The sequence below is a fragment of the Calliopsis andreniformis genome, unplaced genomic scaffold (genome assembly GCF_051401765.1).
Source record: "Calliopsis andreniformis isolate RMS-2024a unplaced genomic scaffold, iyCalAndr_principal scaffold0001, whole genome shotgun sequence".
Lineage (NCBI taxonomy): Eukaryota > Metazoa > Arthropoda > Insecta > Hymenoptera > Andrenidae > Calliopsis > Calliopsis andreniformis.
Genome location: NW_027480422.1, coordinates 39,498,897 through 39,516,191, shown reverse-complemented (window position 1 = coordinate 39,516,191; position 17,295 = coordinate 39,498,897). Strand labels below are relative to the sequence as shown.

Below are 17,295 nucleotides of genomic sequence, written 5' to 3'. Positions count from 1 at the left end.
ATTTATTGGCCGTAACCATTTTTTTTTATCATTATTGTTTACAGAGATATGAAAGTTAAGTTTGGTTTTTTAAATGGGATCATATATATTTTTTTTGATCAATAGATAGTACGTTTCAAGACGAATTCAGCAAACATTAATGTATACACCCTTTTTCAAATAGTTTTTAAGATATTACGCGTAAAAGTTTACTGATTTTCGGTGGAAGAAAATCTGCGAGACCAGGAAGCACAGTAGGGAGTCTCGGCTCTCGACCACACTTAAGATGCTACTGGTTAACACGTTGCGTGCGGGGGTAAAAAAATGGTCGAAAAAGGTTTGTCCGATTGTATGCTAGCGCGCGGCAGCACCGCCGGGTCAATAATTCTCCGGAGAAACGGGCTCAAGTCGATAGATCTACCCTGTCGCGCGTCGAACGTGTTAAACCGTGCCTCTTGAAACTGATACGAAGAGACTGTGGTAGGAACGGCAGACCTAAATCTTCCACCGAAAATCAGTAAACTTTTACGCGTAATATCTTAAAAACTATTTGAAAAAAGGTGTATACATTAATGTTTGCTGAATTCGTCTTGAAACGTACTATCTATTGATCAAAAAAAATATATATGATCCCATTTAAAAAACCAAACTTAACTTTCATATCTCTGTAAACAATAATGATAAAAAAAAATTGTTACGGCCAATAAATCAGCCCCCTCTTGCCATTCAATTTCATATAAAAACTTTTTTCGTATCTTTAATAGGTTAGCAAATAATCGACTGTCCAGGATTTCGTGGGACATACTGTATGTCGACTGTACCTGTCGTCGTATATCTTTACTCGAGAATCGGCTATTCCAACCTTACCTGAAACTTATTTCATTAATATCTCATCACAAGGGCAATATTGTCTAAATTTAAAAGCATTTTTCTTATATAAACCGCATCTGAGCTTTCCAATAAGATCAAATTCAATAAAATCGGTCAACCTATGACAGAGATATCGTAATATCATGTCATAGATCAGTCGGAAATTGTACGATTTTTCTTCTGATTCTTCTTATGATTCTTATTCTTTAGGCAAATTTTCGTCAACATAATACGTATACGCGTTACACGCACACATTCAGCCAAAATGAATTAACACATGTTTCGTTCGTCGACTCTCGGGATCATTCGGTAGGGCTCGGCAGCCGTCATTGGAAATAGAACCTGCCAAGTGTCGAATGACATTTCGGACCCACCGGCAAGGAGGTTGTCTATAGTAGAAGGTTATAGAATGGAGAAGCATCTTCATTCGCACAAGTTTTTGAAAATTTGGGCCATGCTTCTGCGAAATAAGTTTTAACAAATTGCAGCCAGAATTCCCATTTAAAACATTATCATTTCATTGTTTTAACTGCTTTCAGTTTGTAATTAACTAGTTGATAAATTTCTCTTCTATAATGGAAATTTCAAGATTTCAAGATTTCACAGAAATTTCAAATATTGATATAATAAATATTCGAAGAAAAATTACGATACAAATGTATGTTTATTACAACAAATATAATTATACAAGTACTACTATCAGTATAAATTGTGTGGTACACCTTGTACTGCCCAAGATGTTAACAAAATCATTTGAATTTCAGGATCTTTTTTTTACCGATGTCAGAGGTGTCCCAGAGTAAATGACTTTATGACTGGGATTTCAACTATCAGAGCACATGAATAAGCTTGCTGGCACTTGATGGCTGACGACCATATTGGGTCTCCCAACAGTTGAGTGTCGGTGGATTGATTGTTTACGTTTAGAGAGAAAGACAGAGTCTAGAGAATATTAAGGACATCGTCCTGAAGGATCTGGCCAAGGAGTGGGGAGGTCTTTTGACTCTCTGGCAAGAGGACTGTGACAAGGGACACGGCACTTACCCCAGAACCATTGAAAGGTTCGGAAGTTTCTAACATAATAAAACATAATTTCACAAGATGGATAAATCTGACAGATCCTTGCAATAATTGTGATAGTTCAAATACAAACATAATGAAAAAAGTCAATATAACTGCTTCCAAATAAATTCTTATTGCAAAATTACTTTTGTTCGATCACATTAGTAGTGGAACAACAAAAGTGGAAAATTTCTACATCAAAGCAATACCTACTAATAAAATACAAATGGGAAATCACTGTTATAAACTTAAGGCAGCGATTTTTCACCATGGTAAAAGTACTGCCGATGGTCATTACACGAGTATGCTAAGGGGTAAGGGCACAACGTGGGTATGCGTTGATGATTTACGAGTAGAAAAGCAGGCTTGGCCATGAAATGCGAAAAATGCATACATACTTTACTTCGAATGATGTTTATGCACGATAAATATGCAAAAAGCATTTTGTATATTTTACTGTATAAAGTATAATATTAAAAATTATCTGAGGTCATTCCCTATGCAAATTATCTTTGTAAAAAGAAATGAGATCCTATCAAAAAACTTCAAAATAGTAAAAAAATTACGCCAAGTACATAAAGGTGCTTTCCAGCAATGTGCAAAGGCGACACTATGTAACGTAATGTAAGATTCGGTGCTTTCCAACTACGCTTAAGATGACACAACTATGCACAGCTAAAATGCTGTGTTTAACTTGGCATGGCCAGGCACGGTTAAGGTGTCGATAAATAAGAATTATTTAGAAATTGTAAACTAATGAAAGTGTACGCATTGTGTTAAAATTTTATTTAAAGTGATGAGTCAGTTGTACGTCTGTGAAAGGCAAGGTATTGATGTCGATAAATGACCTTAGAAATATTTTAAAATGCAACATAATGAAAATCTACTCACATTGTCAGAGTTTTAAATTCACAAATTATCTGAAAGCCTGCGAGAGAAGGTATGGTACTGATGATCTGAGAATACCCTGCCGGGCCACGCCAAGTTGATTATGTACTTGCAGTTCATTTCGATTTCACATCTTTTTGTGACACAGTACCGACTTTTTCATGTACTTGGCGTAATTTTTTTACTATTTTGAAGTTTTTTGATAGGATAACCATTACTCGAGCTTTTCGCGAATGCTAAGAACACCACCTATGTGAACAAATAGATTTTTAGGAAATGTAACACTCGGTCTTCGGTGCACGAGTATGTTAAGGTGCGTCTCCACTTATTACGTATTGAAGAGAATAATATTAGATATCACCATCCAAAATTTTAAGTAAATTGATTAAAATTAATTGAGTTACTGATCCTATCACTTTGAAAAGCACAGCTTCGAGAAAGTGCGTTTCAAATTTAAAGTAGTCACTTACGAGCATTATGCTGCATCTAATAAAACTTCTATAACTTCAATATTTTTGCAAATTTTACTTTAATATTTTAACTGATCATTAATGAAACCTCAGACATTAAAAAAAGAGAAAAATACTGTTTATTCTTTTTTCAATCTACCACAATAGTTTCCTCCCTTAAAATATAGATACAATGGCTCGTGAAAGTCAGGAACTTTTGCGAATTCTTAAGGATAATGTTCTCCAGTCCTCACTCATTTCTACCAAAAGTTATAATAATATAGATTGCTATAATCAAGAGTATTTATTCAATAACATTTTACTATATTCTTATATTTAGAGTAAAAACTTAGTACAATTATTGTAAATTTGAATTTGTAGTAATTAATTAATTACAAGGACTTCGTAATCTTTAAAGGACAACTCCTCTCCATCGAAGGGAATGTACAGACAACCATGGCTGGGTTGGACCTGTAAAAAATAATATATTTATACATATAAATTATATTCGTAATGAAGATTTTGTTAATAAAGTTGATAAAGCTGTAAAGTTGAATAAAATGTGAGTTCGTGACGACGCACTAGCAAACAGAAATCAATTTACTATGAAATAAGAGAGTACTGACGAAACTAACGAAAATTCTTCGCGGCAACGTTTAGACGCACACGCAGTATACATATTATTACATATAGAAGTCTGTGAATAGAAGTGTCGCTATCTTGTAAGAATACATATGCGAGCGCTTGTGGATAGTCATGGTACTAACGTTTCCAATTCACATGCTTACCTTCAAACTATCCGACGTCTTTTATAAGACGTCTTTTATAAGACGTCGTATATATAGATTTATAAACGATTTAATAACCTAGTAAAAAGTATAGGTTCTGACCTTGCCAACTGTTTGAGATCCATGATGGAGAACACGCCCAACATATAAAGGTTCTCCATCAGAAGTTTGTCCTGCAACTACTGCATCAGCAGGCACATTACCGTTACTGCAGAACTCCCACGCGAATTCACCTTGACATAAAATCTAAAAAGAAAAAAGAAAAACAAGATTCATATTTATATATTCAATTAACACAATATTTATACTGCTGATGGCTCCACTCATCTCATTTTAATCTTTAGAAGACCAGGTTAGCCCAAATGTGAGCTACCCCAGGAAAAACATTATTTCGTTACTTATATCATGTTAATAGTGCTTTTAAATTAATTGATCTCCTTATTCGTTTAAAAGTAAAAGGAAAATTTTTACGTAGAATGTCGGAATTCTCGAGAATTTCGAGAACCCGAACCATACTGCTACCGCTGTAAATCGCACGACGACCTTCTTTTACTACTGATTATGAAAAATTCTAGATAGAACATAAAACACAGAGGAAAAATAGTGCACCAACTAACTGATATAATATTTTATTTTAAAGCTGCATATAAGTTTACAGTTCTTTTCTACTATCTACTAATATTATTACAAGATGCCACACTAATTTTAAATAAAATATTACAATTATTTGGTACATTATTTTTGCTTTATGCTCTTTCTTTCATAAAAAATTTATAAATGAATTTCTACCAAATTTTTATTCAAATTAGTTGCTGTACTAATAGTTTTTACATATCAATGTATCAATGTGTCAGTGGTCTGTCAGTTCCGTATCCGTTTAGTGTTAATGATTTTGAAACATGAAACCAATGAATTTTGAATATTTTTTCGATTAAAACGTCGATGCTAATCGGTTTATTTTTAAGAAAATAATCTCTAAATTCTATAAATCGATTTTTGTAATATCATTCAAAATAATCGAAATTGTATTATATTTGGTATCATTTTCATAAAAAAAACTCTAAGAATCTTTTAATAATACTTTTGTAGAAATTGATATTTTCATTAATAAATAGCGTATTTGTATTTGTTATTATGGTACTAAAGTTCTCAGACCTTCCGAAATTCTTGTTCAACCCAACAGCATATGATGTTCATAAAAAAAAAGTGTTATTCAACTTATTTCAAGAGATTACAGTGAAATAGAAAAATGCATATTATGGTCAAGAAGTTTTAGCTTCACTGTATAAGAATATGAATTCGACATATTAGAGAAGCAAAAACGATCCTCTGATATGGATAAATATGGACTATGTATTCCATTGTAAAGTAAAGATACAATTGATCCTTTAACGGAAGTTTAAAAGACAAAAATAAAAATATTCATTGAAAAGAGAAAATACTAAATTAAGAACTCCTCATTGAATCTTTACCAAAGTAACAACCATTCCTGGCTCTCCCGACAAAAGATAAAGCAAACATGATGCATATCGTTAGATAGTATTCAACGAAATGAGATATAGATATCGATTTACTAATTTAAAGATACTCCAATTTATATGGGGTTTATTAAAAAGGAATTTATCCTTATCTATTAACCCGTATAATCCTCGAGGAGGCTACAGCACCAATCACCCTTTCCTTCCTTCCCAATAGAAACTTTTCCATTTAATCTAATCTAATCTATTCAATAGTCAAATAAATAATTGTAGCTTTTGATATTATAGTAACACGTGTTCCCCATTTTTAGCGATAATAATACACTATCGAATGTAATATAAACTGTAATTAGTTTCTTATTTCTAACTAATGCAGAACTAATGTAGACGTAATTAAATACTTAACTCAAATCCCAATAAAATGTGATATGAAAGTATTAAATATAAGTATGCGGATATCTAGAAGACCAAAACCGGAGGTGGTTATATCTTTTAGGTGAAATTACTTTAGGATACTACTTTAATAACACATATTAAGCGTATGAATTCAAGTATATCCTCTTTTACTTAACTATCAAAAAATTTCCTTAAAGGTATTCGAAACTAAATTTTTTTTGGCCTTATACACATTTTCGTCAGTTTTTCTAGCTGTATGGCCCATTTAAAAGAAACACCTATTCGGAAAAAGATTTATAACTCAGTAAACCACTTTTTAGAATCGAACCACACTATCTCGCTCATGGTCCGCTCACGCTGAATTTTAGAAGTTAAATTCTTTTTATACATGGTTGAACCGAGATTGGAGCGTTACTCATAATGTGAACACCTACATTTAAAAACAATGAAATGCAGTGAAATAATATTTGATCGAACCGAGAACGAAGAGTAAGCGGACCGTGAGTGCCTCGGCAGTGTGGTTCAAGTCTTATTTTTTATTACGCTTTGATTTTAGTACGTATAAATACAGAGTAACTTAAATTTAGTAGCCCTAATGTTCATGTAATTATGAAGATATATTATTATAAATTAGTACATTTATAAAAAAAATTTATTTTTTATGTAAATGAGTATAAAGTACTCTAAACTCTAGAATTTATTACATGTATCCCTTTTGAGTTTAGCTTCATTCAAAAACGCTCGTCCAGATAGTAGTTTTTTTTTTGTAAGTTAACGCCCTAACATGATGCGAAATTGGTATGACATAGATTAGTTTCAGATTACGAAGTGATGTACTTACATAACTCGTAATCTGATAATGAATACAAATAGTTACTTGGTCGCAGAATGAGCAATCGGCGTTTCCACGTATTGCTCTAGAAAGTAGTTGAAGTGCTTAATCTACTTCAAATTGTCCAAAGTATAGAGTAATATCATTTCTTTTCCATAAATTTTATTTTTTAAGTATTTCCAAAGAAGATAATCCAATTACTTCGACAAAAATATGGCTACAATAATATATATGTATTTGTTAATACTAGACAATATTATGTAGAGCTACTTAAAACCGACCAATTACAACATAATACAGCACTTTGATATATTGCTTATGATTCAAAGCAAGCATCTTGCACACTGTGAAACAATTGTGATCTCGAATTAATTTTTTGCATGTTCGTACATGATTTGTGTATAGGGATATGCATAACTCGCATATAGTTTTACACTGTTTGCTTCGCATGATGCTAAAAATTAAAATATTATGATATCTCCTAAAATAGTTGTGCGAAAAAAATGGCTTAATATTATACTGCAGATAAGAATGTAGTGCAAGGAACAACATACTTAGGTATTAAAAGATACCTTTTCAAATAACAAAGGTAGTTTTCATTGGTCTTCTATGAAATCAGTAACAAAAAAAATGATTGATATTAAATTATGTTCACCTTAACTCTTATTTGACATATTTTCGGTATTATCTAATTGCGAACATATTCTCTTTATTTTATCTCCTGCATCTTTTATTTCTTAACTTTATTACAGCTCAATTACTTAAGAGGAAATCACTCTGAAAAATTGAAAAAATAAATTTTTTTTATTTCTTTTTGATATTTGGGGTCTCAAAAATGATCATTTCAAATGTTAAATTAAATTTCGCAAAACTGACAAACAATACAGAGGTGTTATTAAATGTAATATAATGCTGGTCGCTTGAAACTTTAACATGTTTTTCTCGAAACCATGTTTTTCAAACTGGGCGGATCCCTTAGAGCCTTTATCTAAGATTCTAAAATTGTCTAAGATTGTCTAAGAATAGTTTTACTTTTCCGAGAATATTGTTACAGGTTAAATCCCGCCCGTTATCTGTTTTTCCGTATTTCTCGACGTTTTGAGATTCTTTGAGTCTAAAAAAAATAAAAATACCGATAACAAATTGTGTGTTTGTATGTACGTATGTATGTATTTTGGCATCTATTGAGAAAAAGGATTGTTGTCGAATACCCCCCTTCCTAAATACAAATATTATATCGATAATAAGCTACTCGTCCGATGTAGGGAAAGTATTGTAACTGGGTTGACAATTTTTCAACAAACTTGTGCAGAACTCGCACGTTGGTTCCTATTATAATTATAATAATCAATATTTTTCTGTAAAATTTTTAAAAGAAGAAGCTCAAGAATTATACTTTATGAAAACATTCAAGATTTTTCAGAAAAAACTTTAAATGTATCCAAAAAATTCTTGAGAAATCTTTAGTTTTAACCGTCAGTGTTACTCCCTTAAAATATAATACAGGAGTCTTATTATGATATAAACGACTTTATTTTAACATAAAATTCCAGTTCCCTACACTGAAAAACTACTTTGTTATGTATAGCAGGAAATTAAGTTTAGGACATCAACGAAGTATATGAATAGACTTTACATCCAATGTATTTTTCTGTTCTAGGCAAACAGGGCTCTAGAACCCCGTTACCATTTTCGTGTCACTCTCGATATAATTGAATCAGTCAGATTCGCCAATATTTCAAACGTAAACTACTTCGAATCTTAAAAGATTACCATCAGATGTATCAGAGCGGCGATATTACCGACAAAATTGGGCAAAAACATGGGTTTACACCTTGCCACTTTTTGTCCTTATATGAGAATATTCTGAGCTGGGAAAGGGTTCATTCGAAAGAAAAAAGTTCAAGGCAGCGCAATCAACTCGTGATTTCGTTCAAAACACCCTCTAAATTACATAAAAATGCTTGAATGTCATGACTGTAAATAATAGATTTTTACTCTATCTTGCAACGCTCGTATTACTAAATATCAGCAGAATTTCCTTAAATCACGAGTTGACTGTGCTGCGTTGAACTTTTTTCTTTCAAATGAACCATTCCTAGCTCAAAATCTTCTCATATAAGGATAAAAAGTCGTAGGCCGTAAACCCATGTTTTTGCCTAATTTTGGTGGTAATATTGCCGCTCTGACATACCTGATGTTACCCCTTAAGATTACTTTTGCAAAATAGATTATATAATTTATTTTATTAATACATTTCAGTAAATACGTAATTGTTTACTTCGAGAAATTTTTAATACAAGAATTATGCAAACACAACAGCGATAATTATACTTTTATGAAAATATTAGTAAAAATGAAAAACGGTACAAATAACATTTGCATTTTTGTACAAAAAAAGTTATATAACAATTCTAAGCATGAAAAGTATTTAAACAATTTCTTTACACATATTTAACAGAGTTATTTTTCCATTTAATAATTGATTTTAACTTCTACCGTATTCAATTAATGAAACTGATTATAAAAAAAAATTACAAATTCTGTATTATACTTTCAAATATTAAACGAAACATAAAGAATTCAGACGTTTGCCTGAAACATAATCTGCTCATAAACTGACATTTGCAGTTTAACGTGAACAAATAGAATGGGACTTGAAGACTAAAGCGCTATTGCTATCCTTATATTTAGAATTAATGTATTTAGATCCCTCAGTGCGAGTCGTTGAAGAGGTTCAATCTGTATTCCCAATGACCTGACTTCAGGGTCACAGAAAAAGGTTCTTTTCACGCGATTTCAGGAGAGCTTCGTTCAAAAGATATTAATAAATCCCCCAAAAGTACCTTCAAAAAGTATTGATCCACAAAATTGAATTCCAAAAAATATTAAACTTCAGACAAGTATAATTAAATAACACTCCAAAAAATGTTTATGACCAAATCAAAAGTAATTGTCCAATTTATAAGGATGCTCGAAATATTGATAATTACCAATCCGCCAAAAAACATTAATCTATATGACTTGAAGGAGGTACTGAAATCAAAAATAGCTGCTCCGTTTGTACGTTGTTCTCCACAACACGTTAATTAGAAAATCACGATAAACCATTAATGTTTTAAATAGATTCACAAATAATGGATTCGTGTCAAAACCAGAAAAATTAAACCTAAGGTGTACTTGGTTACCTTGTAGAATTCTTTTATCTTAGAAGACAAGTACAATGTCCTTTACGAATAAATCCGTCAAGATGAAATACAGTACTAATAACTTTGTATGTACGTCTTCGAAGCTATTTGCTATGTCGTAGAAGATACAGCTCTGATGTTATATACTTATTAATTTTTGAACTAATTACTAATAGCACTTGATAGCTCATGAGCAACCTCTCCTCGAAATTTTGAAATTGTATTAGCTCACTCTTTATTGTGTAACAATTCCCCCCGTGTTAGGGCATGTTGCTATAAGAGTTCTCAATTTTTATATTGATTGCTTCTATCAATTTTTTATTATTATTCTTATATGTATTAGTTTTCATTATTAATCTTTTCGTTCCAAACAGCTTTTTTGACAGCTTCCTAAGAGCAAAAATGGCAAAAATATGAAAGCCAGAAAATCACCTAGTAGCAAAAATGTGAAAGCCACAAAAAAGTATCCCCATTGGATGAAACTGAGCATGTTAAATTATTCCTGCACGTAAAATTAATATCTCGATATCTCAGCTCTTCCTATCCGAATTTATATGTCTAAAATATAGATAAAATATAGATACTTAATAATGTAGCAATCATTAAAATCTATTACAGAGCGCGTCAAAAGAATAAATCGCTATCAAAGTTTTGGGACATTTTGGTCACAAAAAAGATACATTGCTAGTATCACACACCACTCAACCACTAAGACGAAGATAGCACTAGGCCTTAAATAATTGAATGTGTAAACTTCTACATTTTTTATTCGATATTACTACGAGTCCCACCAATCGATTCTTTATGTTTTTCCGATGAAAAAGATACAAACTACGAAATAATTTGAATGATTTATGAAGAAATTATATAAAAAAAAGATTGCAAAATTGTAAACTAACTTCGTTAAAAATTATGCGATTTACATAATGTTTGGTATCATTTTAAGCATGAGAACAAAGAAGAAATTTATCTATGTTACTCCCGTAACAATACAACGCATAATAACCAAGTTGATATTTGTTGATATTGATAAACAAGCATCCTTGGGCCTGGAATCATTAGCATAAATATTCACTACTACTTATTGAAAGTAACTATTTTTTGTTAAATGTATGGTAACCATGCGGGAAAGGGACCACCTCGCTGATTTCGATAACTTTAAAATATGCTAACAAGGACACAATTTCGAGTAACGTTATTCTATACATGTTACCGTTGCTCAACTTTATTTTACGAAATATATGCAAAAAACCTTATTTATAAATGTAAGTAAGATTTTGGTAAATATATAGATTAGGGGAGCCAACCTCCGATTTCAATGACCTTGGAATATGTTGTCAAGGTCATCATTCTGAACAACTTTTCCCTATACATATACAAGGAGATCTCTTTTAGTTTCCGAGATATTCGCAAAGAAAGTTTTCAATATTGAAAAGAGCTTCTGTTTACCTTCCTCGCTGAAACTTATATTGCTGACATTTCTTATGATGTCGAAAGAACTCGAGGAAAGACGAATTCATTATTATCAGTTTCGAACAAATTGTTGTAACGTAACGTCGTGCATTAATTATTGTAGAAATCGATGAAGCCAAAGTTGGACGTTGAAAGTATAATCGTGGACAACTTATTACGGGACAATGGATTTTCGGTGGTATAGACCGTGACACAAAAAAGATATTTGTAGTACCAATTCTGTCCCGTAGATCAGAAGTATTACTGCCTCTTATTTTAAAAAAGATTGTTCCTGGAACAATAATCCATAGTGATTGTTGGAAAGCATATGAACAAATTGATAAAAATATATATCAACATTTTGTAGTGAATCATTCAAAAAATGTCGTTGATCCAATCGCAGGTGTCCATACCCAGAATATTGAAAGAGCATGGAAAGATATTCGTGGCAATATTTCTAGGTATGGTCGTAGAGAATATCATTTCAACCCCTATCTGGCAGAATTTGTATTTAAAAGAACATTCGAGTTTGACGAACGACTGGATGCCTGTTCTCAAGTAATGGCAGATACATATGAAATAACTGAAGATATAAAGGAATAAACAAGTAGGAACGTGTCTATTGTTTTGGGTTGCCACCCCTCCCCAAACCCCTCCCCGCTAATGAACCTAACCCAGACCAATTCCGATCACACTTTTTAATACTGAAAACATTTTTACGAATATCTCGAAAACTAAAAGAGACCGCTGGATATATGTACAGGGAAAAGTTGTTCAGAATGATGACCTTGACAACATATTCCAAGGTCATTGAAATCGGAGATGGCTCTCCTAATCTATATAATTACCAAGATTTTTTGCTAATACTTCAAACACTAAAGTCGAGCAACAATTACATGTATAGGAAAGTTGTTTAGAATATTGAGTTGAATTTTGTAACATATTTCAATTTCATAAAATACAGAGAGGTAGCCCATTTTTGGCATAATTAATGATAAATATAAACGAACAAATCCCTTATGTTCACCCGATAAAAATTATAGCAATCGCGACATAATTCAAAAAGCAAGGTTGAGTCGAGCCGTAGCGTGAAACGTCACAAAGCTCAATTTTGCTACCAAAACCTAACAATTGTTTCGAACACTACAGTCCCTTTCCCCATTAACACTACTTCAATAATTAGTTCTTCAACTGACCATTATTCATGAGCAGAGGACGTTAAAAACACCTTCAAATTTCTAAGTCGGTACTACAGTTTGACTATAGTCACGAAACCTCATAAGATGTGAAGTCTATACGTAAACTTAGTCAATGGTTTAAGGTAAGTCTATGCGCACACCTACCAACAATTGATGACTGTGAGTGACAATTTTGTCAATCCACAGGGTATACTACTCGTCTATGATCGATCTAAGCATACTAATCTGTGTTTAGACCGTCAAAATTGTCAGTCACCGATCATCGGTAGCTATCAATTAGTTTTGTAACAAGTTTACCTTAAACGTAATAAGTTAATTTCGTTAGCAATTTAACTTTTATGTCAATAATCGGTTACCCGGATAATCTTTTTTCCCACTCTTTAAATGGCGACAATTTTGGTTATTAATATAAGAGTTAAAAGAAAATTAAAAATAACGTTGATATTAGAAACTTTTTCTTTAGCTTGTATTGGATTTCAAACAAAAATTTATTTATTCGATAAACCGTTTTTGGATCCAATTATAAATTGGAATATCTCTGTTTTAGGAAGTTCCGCGTCCCATTTTTTAGACACATTATTACAAAACAATTAAAAATTATATAATTAATCTGATTGTAAGAAAATGTGAAAACAATATTTTGCAAATCACTTACTTCAAAATTGTATTTAGGATGTTCCTCTCCATTGTGGCATACATAGGCAACATTTTTGTCAGGAATTACTTTTGCTGGTACCATATCGCCTTCGTGAAAGGCTCTACCGACATAGATGACCGATCCATCTACATCACGACCTCCAGTGACTGCATTTTCCGGCAAACTTTGCTCTGCACTTCGATGAACCCACCTGTAAGCTTTATCATACAGAACATGTACGAACAGTTTATTTGCCTACGAAAAAGATAAGATATGCAAACGATGATCGTATAAATGTACAACCATTAAATGAACTAACAAGGGAACATATGAAAGCCGCACACGTCGATTTTGATCAAACCTTTACAGGTTTGTCGAGTGGCCACAAATACGTATCTGACACGTATTTTTTTATTAACAGTTGTTCGTATTAATGTTGAGGTTTTACCCTGAAGTATTGAAAAGCTCAGTAATATTTTAAAATTTTTTCATAGGTAAATATCAAAAGAAAAGTTTAATCATTTTAAAAGGATATAAATGTAAGTTTATGTTTCACTTCTTAATTTTTTAAAAGTAAAAATATTACAAAACAATGGAGATATTCGTTGTTTTTGAAACCTCTACTGGTAGAACATCGGTTGCTAGCCGTCACATTACATATGAACTAAAACGTCTGAAGTAAAAAACTTTTATTGATTCATAAACTAAAAACTGTTACCTATAATTTCTCCTGCTTCAGAAACTCAAATTTTATGATCTATAAAAAGTCCAACAATTGAGGTGTTGTCGATGTTCAACCCAATTTTTCCCGTTCTATCCGAACAAATAACTCCGCCATTTTGTAATATTTTCTCTTTCAAAAAATTGAAAAATAAAACTGATATAGATTGTATTTTTCATCCACTAGTTACTCATGAAAAAATTTCTAAACGCATTGCTTATTATCTGACGCTTCAAGTAGTATTCCCCTTAAAGGATTGAAAACAGCCTTCAAAATTGAAGTCGAAAACATATTTTTTCGAATATGTATTATACAGGGTATAACAAAAATGTCGCAGTTCCTTAAAAGGGGTGATTCAGGGGGTGATTTGAAACAACTTTTTCCTTAGCGAAAATGTAAGATGAGGCTTCGTTAACGAGTTATTTACGAAAAACACCGGACAATGAGAGCGCGAGTTTGCCGCCCGAGCGACCGCAGTAGCGTTGGGTACGCGCGCTAGATGCTACGGTTGTACTCCGAACAAGGAAGTCGTCATACATCGAAGAAAATAGCATTAGTATGAAAACTGAAAGCGACATAATAAATAATACCGAGTCCTTTTTTTGTGTATCACTTGAAGTGAATAATTACTTAAAATCGAGGAAAACTACGTGCAACGTAAAAACACGTATATGTAAATTTCTTATTCGCATAACGTATAAACGAAAAAGCAATACAACGAAAAATAAAGGAAGAAGAGGACAAACTTCACCTGTAGTTTGTAAACCTGTGTCACTGGGTCACTGTACCGATCCTGGTCATCGGCCGTCGAAATGGTTTATGCTAGGGCACGCGTTTAGGTAATTTATGGCTTTATTGCTTTGGTTTCGAAGGAGACATGATCTCAGAGTGTCCGAACAAGGAAGGTCTGAGGTGCTTAAACTACGTGGGGGGTACAAGGAGCTTCTTTGGAAAAATTCTACCCTACCATAAACCATTTCGACGGTCGATGACCAGTATCGGTACAGTGACCCAGTGACACAGATTTACAAACTACAGATGAATTGCATTTAATTCATTAATGATTATTATTTTTTAAATCTAACGCAGACTACTTTCAACATTTCTATCTTCAACGTTAATTCTCCAAGTCTCCGTTCATTTCTTTTGTTGCATTGCTTTTTCTTTTATACGTTATGCAAATATTTTCATACGAATGCTATTTCCTTCGACGCATGCCGACTTTCTTGTTCGGAGTACAACCGTAGCGCTCAGCGCGTACCCAACGCTACCGCGGTCGCTCAGGCGGCAAACTCGTGCTCTTATTGGCCGGTGTTTTTCATTAATAACTCGTTAACGAAGCCTCATCTTACATTTTCGCTAAGGAAAAAATTGTTTCAAATCACCCCCTGAATCACCCCTTTTAAGGAACTGCGACATTTTTGTTACACCCTGTATACACATGTTGTACATGCATGCTTTATTTCCTGTTTTCGAAAAATGGAGTCTTCGAATATGAATCATAGAAAGTATTTATATGCTTTTATAATCTTTTGGTTTATTATATTGTTATATCTTATCAGTCTTTCCCTAAATAACTGTTAAAAGTATAAAACTGACGTGGTACTAATTATCCGTGTAAAAACTATACTGCATTCGATCGATCCACGGCTGTAAAATTTGCAGTCAAAGTACAATTGTTTAGTCGAATAAAAGGTTTTCTATGTTGTTACACTGTCTCATCGACGATTATATCTCATTCTGTTAGATTATTAAACAAAACATTGTCAATGGAAAAGCAGAGAAGTATAAAAGTGAATAGAAACGGCAAACAAAGTTGAAAATGGGTAGATAATTGTACGAATTGAATAAACAATTTTTTAAAAGTGAATCTCACTTAGATAACTTTGAGTTAATCTCCCTAAATGCACTCGAAGAATTTTTTCAGACTAGAAGTCGGTCAATGATGTTTATTTACCAAGGCGAGCAGCGCTAGAAAGTACAAAAATCGTTTTAAATGAGTTTCAAGTGACGAACTATTGATTGTGGAAGTTTAAACAAGTAATATAATTTCAAAAAAAGTAACGAAGTTGATGATCCGTCATTACAGTTACAACTTTGTTTATATATAAACACAGCAGCAAACGGTTTCACTTTAAATGTTAAGAAGTATTTTAACAAATACAATAAAAACGATCAATATTTTTTATGAGAGTAACTTTCAGATAGAACTAGACTCTGGTCGAACATTGTTCTACAGAGCGTAAAACAGAAACTCCGTCTTTTGCGTGTATGTACATACATACAGTCATCGGCAAGTAGTTACAGTCTGTAGTTATACATATGACACAACCTACAATTTACAACTTCAGTCCATAGTTAACTACTTATCCTCTTTTTCTTTTATCGTTTTAAAAAAACGTGACGCACAATTAGATTGTACACTTACGCCAAACTGTGTTTAGAACCTTCAACATTTTTATTAAGGCTTTGAAGTCTAGAAAATTCATTATAGCACCATGAAAATTGTTATTACGGAGACCTCTACACAGAATAATCGTTTTCAATCTTTCTACTTTATAAAGATATATCTGTAAAATGAACTCTTTTCAAAGCTACTATATTTCACATGACGTGGAAAATCTTTGTTTTAACTAAATATGTATCTATTTATTGTTAATACTGTATGAACAACTATTTATACATGTCATTCATCATATTCGTGGAAATGTTTAAGAGAATAATAAATAAAAAGTATTTCCTTAAACGTATGTGTACTTATTCGCGATAAAAAGAAAATGTAATATTTACGGAAATTGAAATGTTTATTAATTACGTAAAAGTACATTACCATGTTTAATTATAAATTTTAATATAGTTATAAATGTTTGTTTTTCTGTACGATATTTGTAAGACATTTTTTTCAAAACATAAAAAAAAACATTCTATGTAAACTTATTCCTTAAGATTAGTTTATAATTTATCATTTTTATCTGCATGCGTTGTTCTTTAGACACTACTACAACTTGTCCTGTTTATTAATACAAGTTTGAAAGAGTTGACAATTTTATAGAATTCTTTTGCATATTCAAATATGTAAAATAAATATTAACTATGACTTTCGTACGTGGAAAGTGTAGTATTTTTTATATAATGAATTCTTAAATTTTTGCTTTTCTAGATTAGTAGAATCGTGAATAATTTAACACTTACCTGGCATCTTGAGATCTGATTCAACCGAAATTTCAGAAACGAATGATACTTATCTTTTGTCAACGGTTGATTAGAAGGTGCTTTAATCTTATCGTATATATAATATTTGCGTTCTCTTTAAGCCGCTTGGCAGCATGTTTTTCCCGGAAAGTTGAATATATTGA

General features: G+C 32.2%; 1 protein-coding gene across 1 annotated transcript; it reads right to left on the bottom strand.

Annotated features, from left to right (window-relative positions):
• Positions 1-3,539: 3,539 nt before the first annotated feature.
• LOC143186500 (natterin-3) lies at positions 3,540-17,170 on the bottom strand. The gene is made up of 4 exons (XM_076390177.1): positions 17,132-17,170; positions 13,237-13,436; positions 4,139-4,282; positions 3,540-3,719 (listed from the first exon to the last, which is right to left on the bottom strand). Exons 1-4 carry the CDS (start codon positions 17,136-17,138, stop codon positions 3,633-3,635), a joined length of 438 nt encoding a protein of 145 aa, XP_076246292.1. The 5' UTR covers positions 17,139-17,170; the 3' UTR covers positions 3,540-3,632.
• Positions 17,171-17,295: the final 125 nt, after the last annotated feature.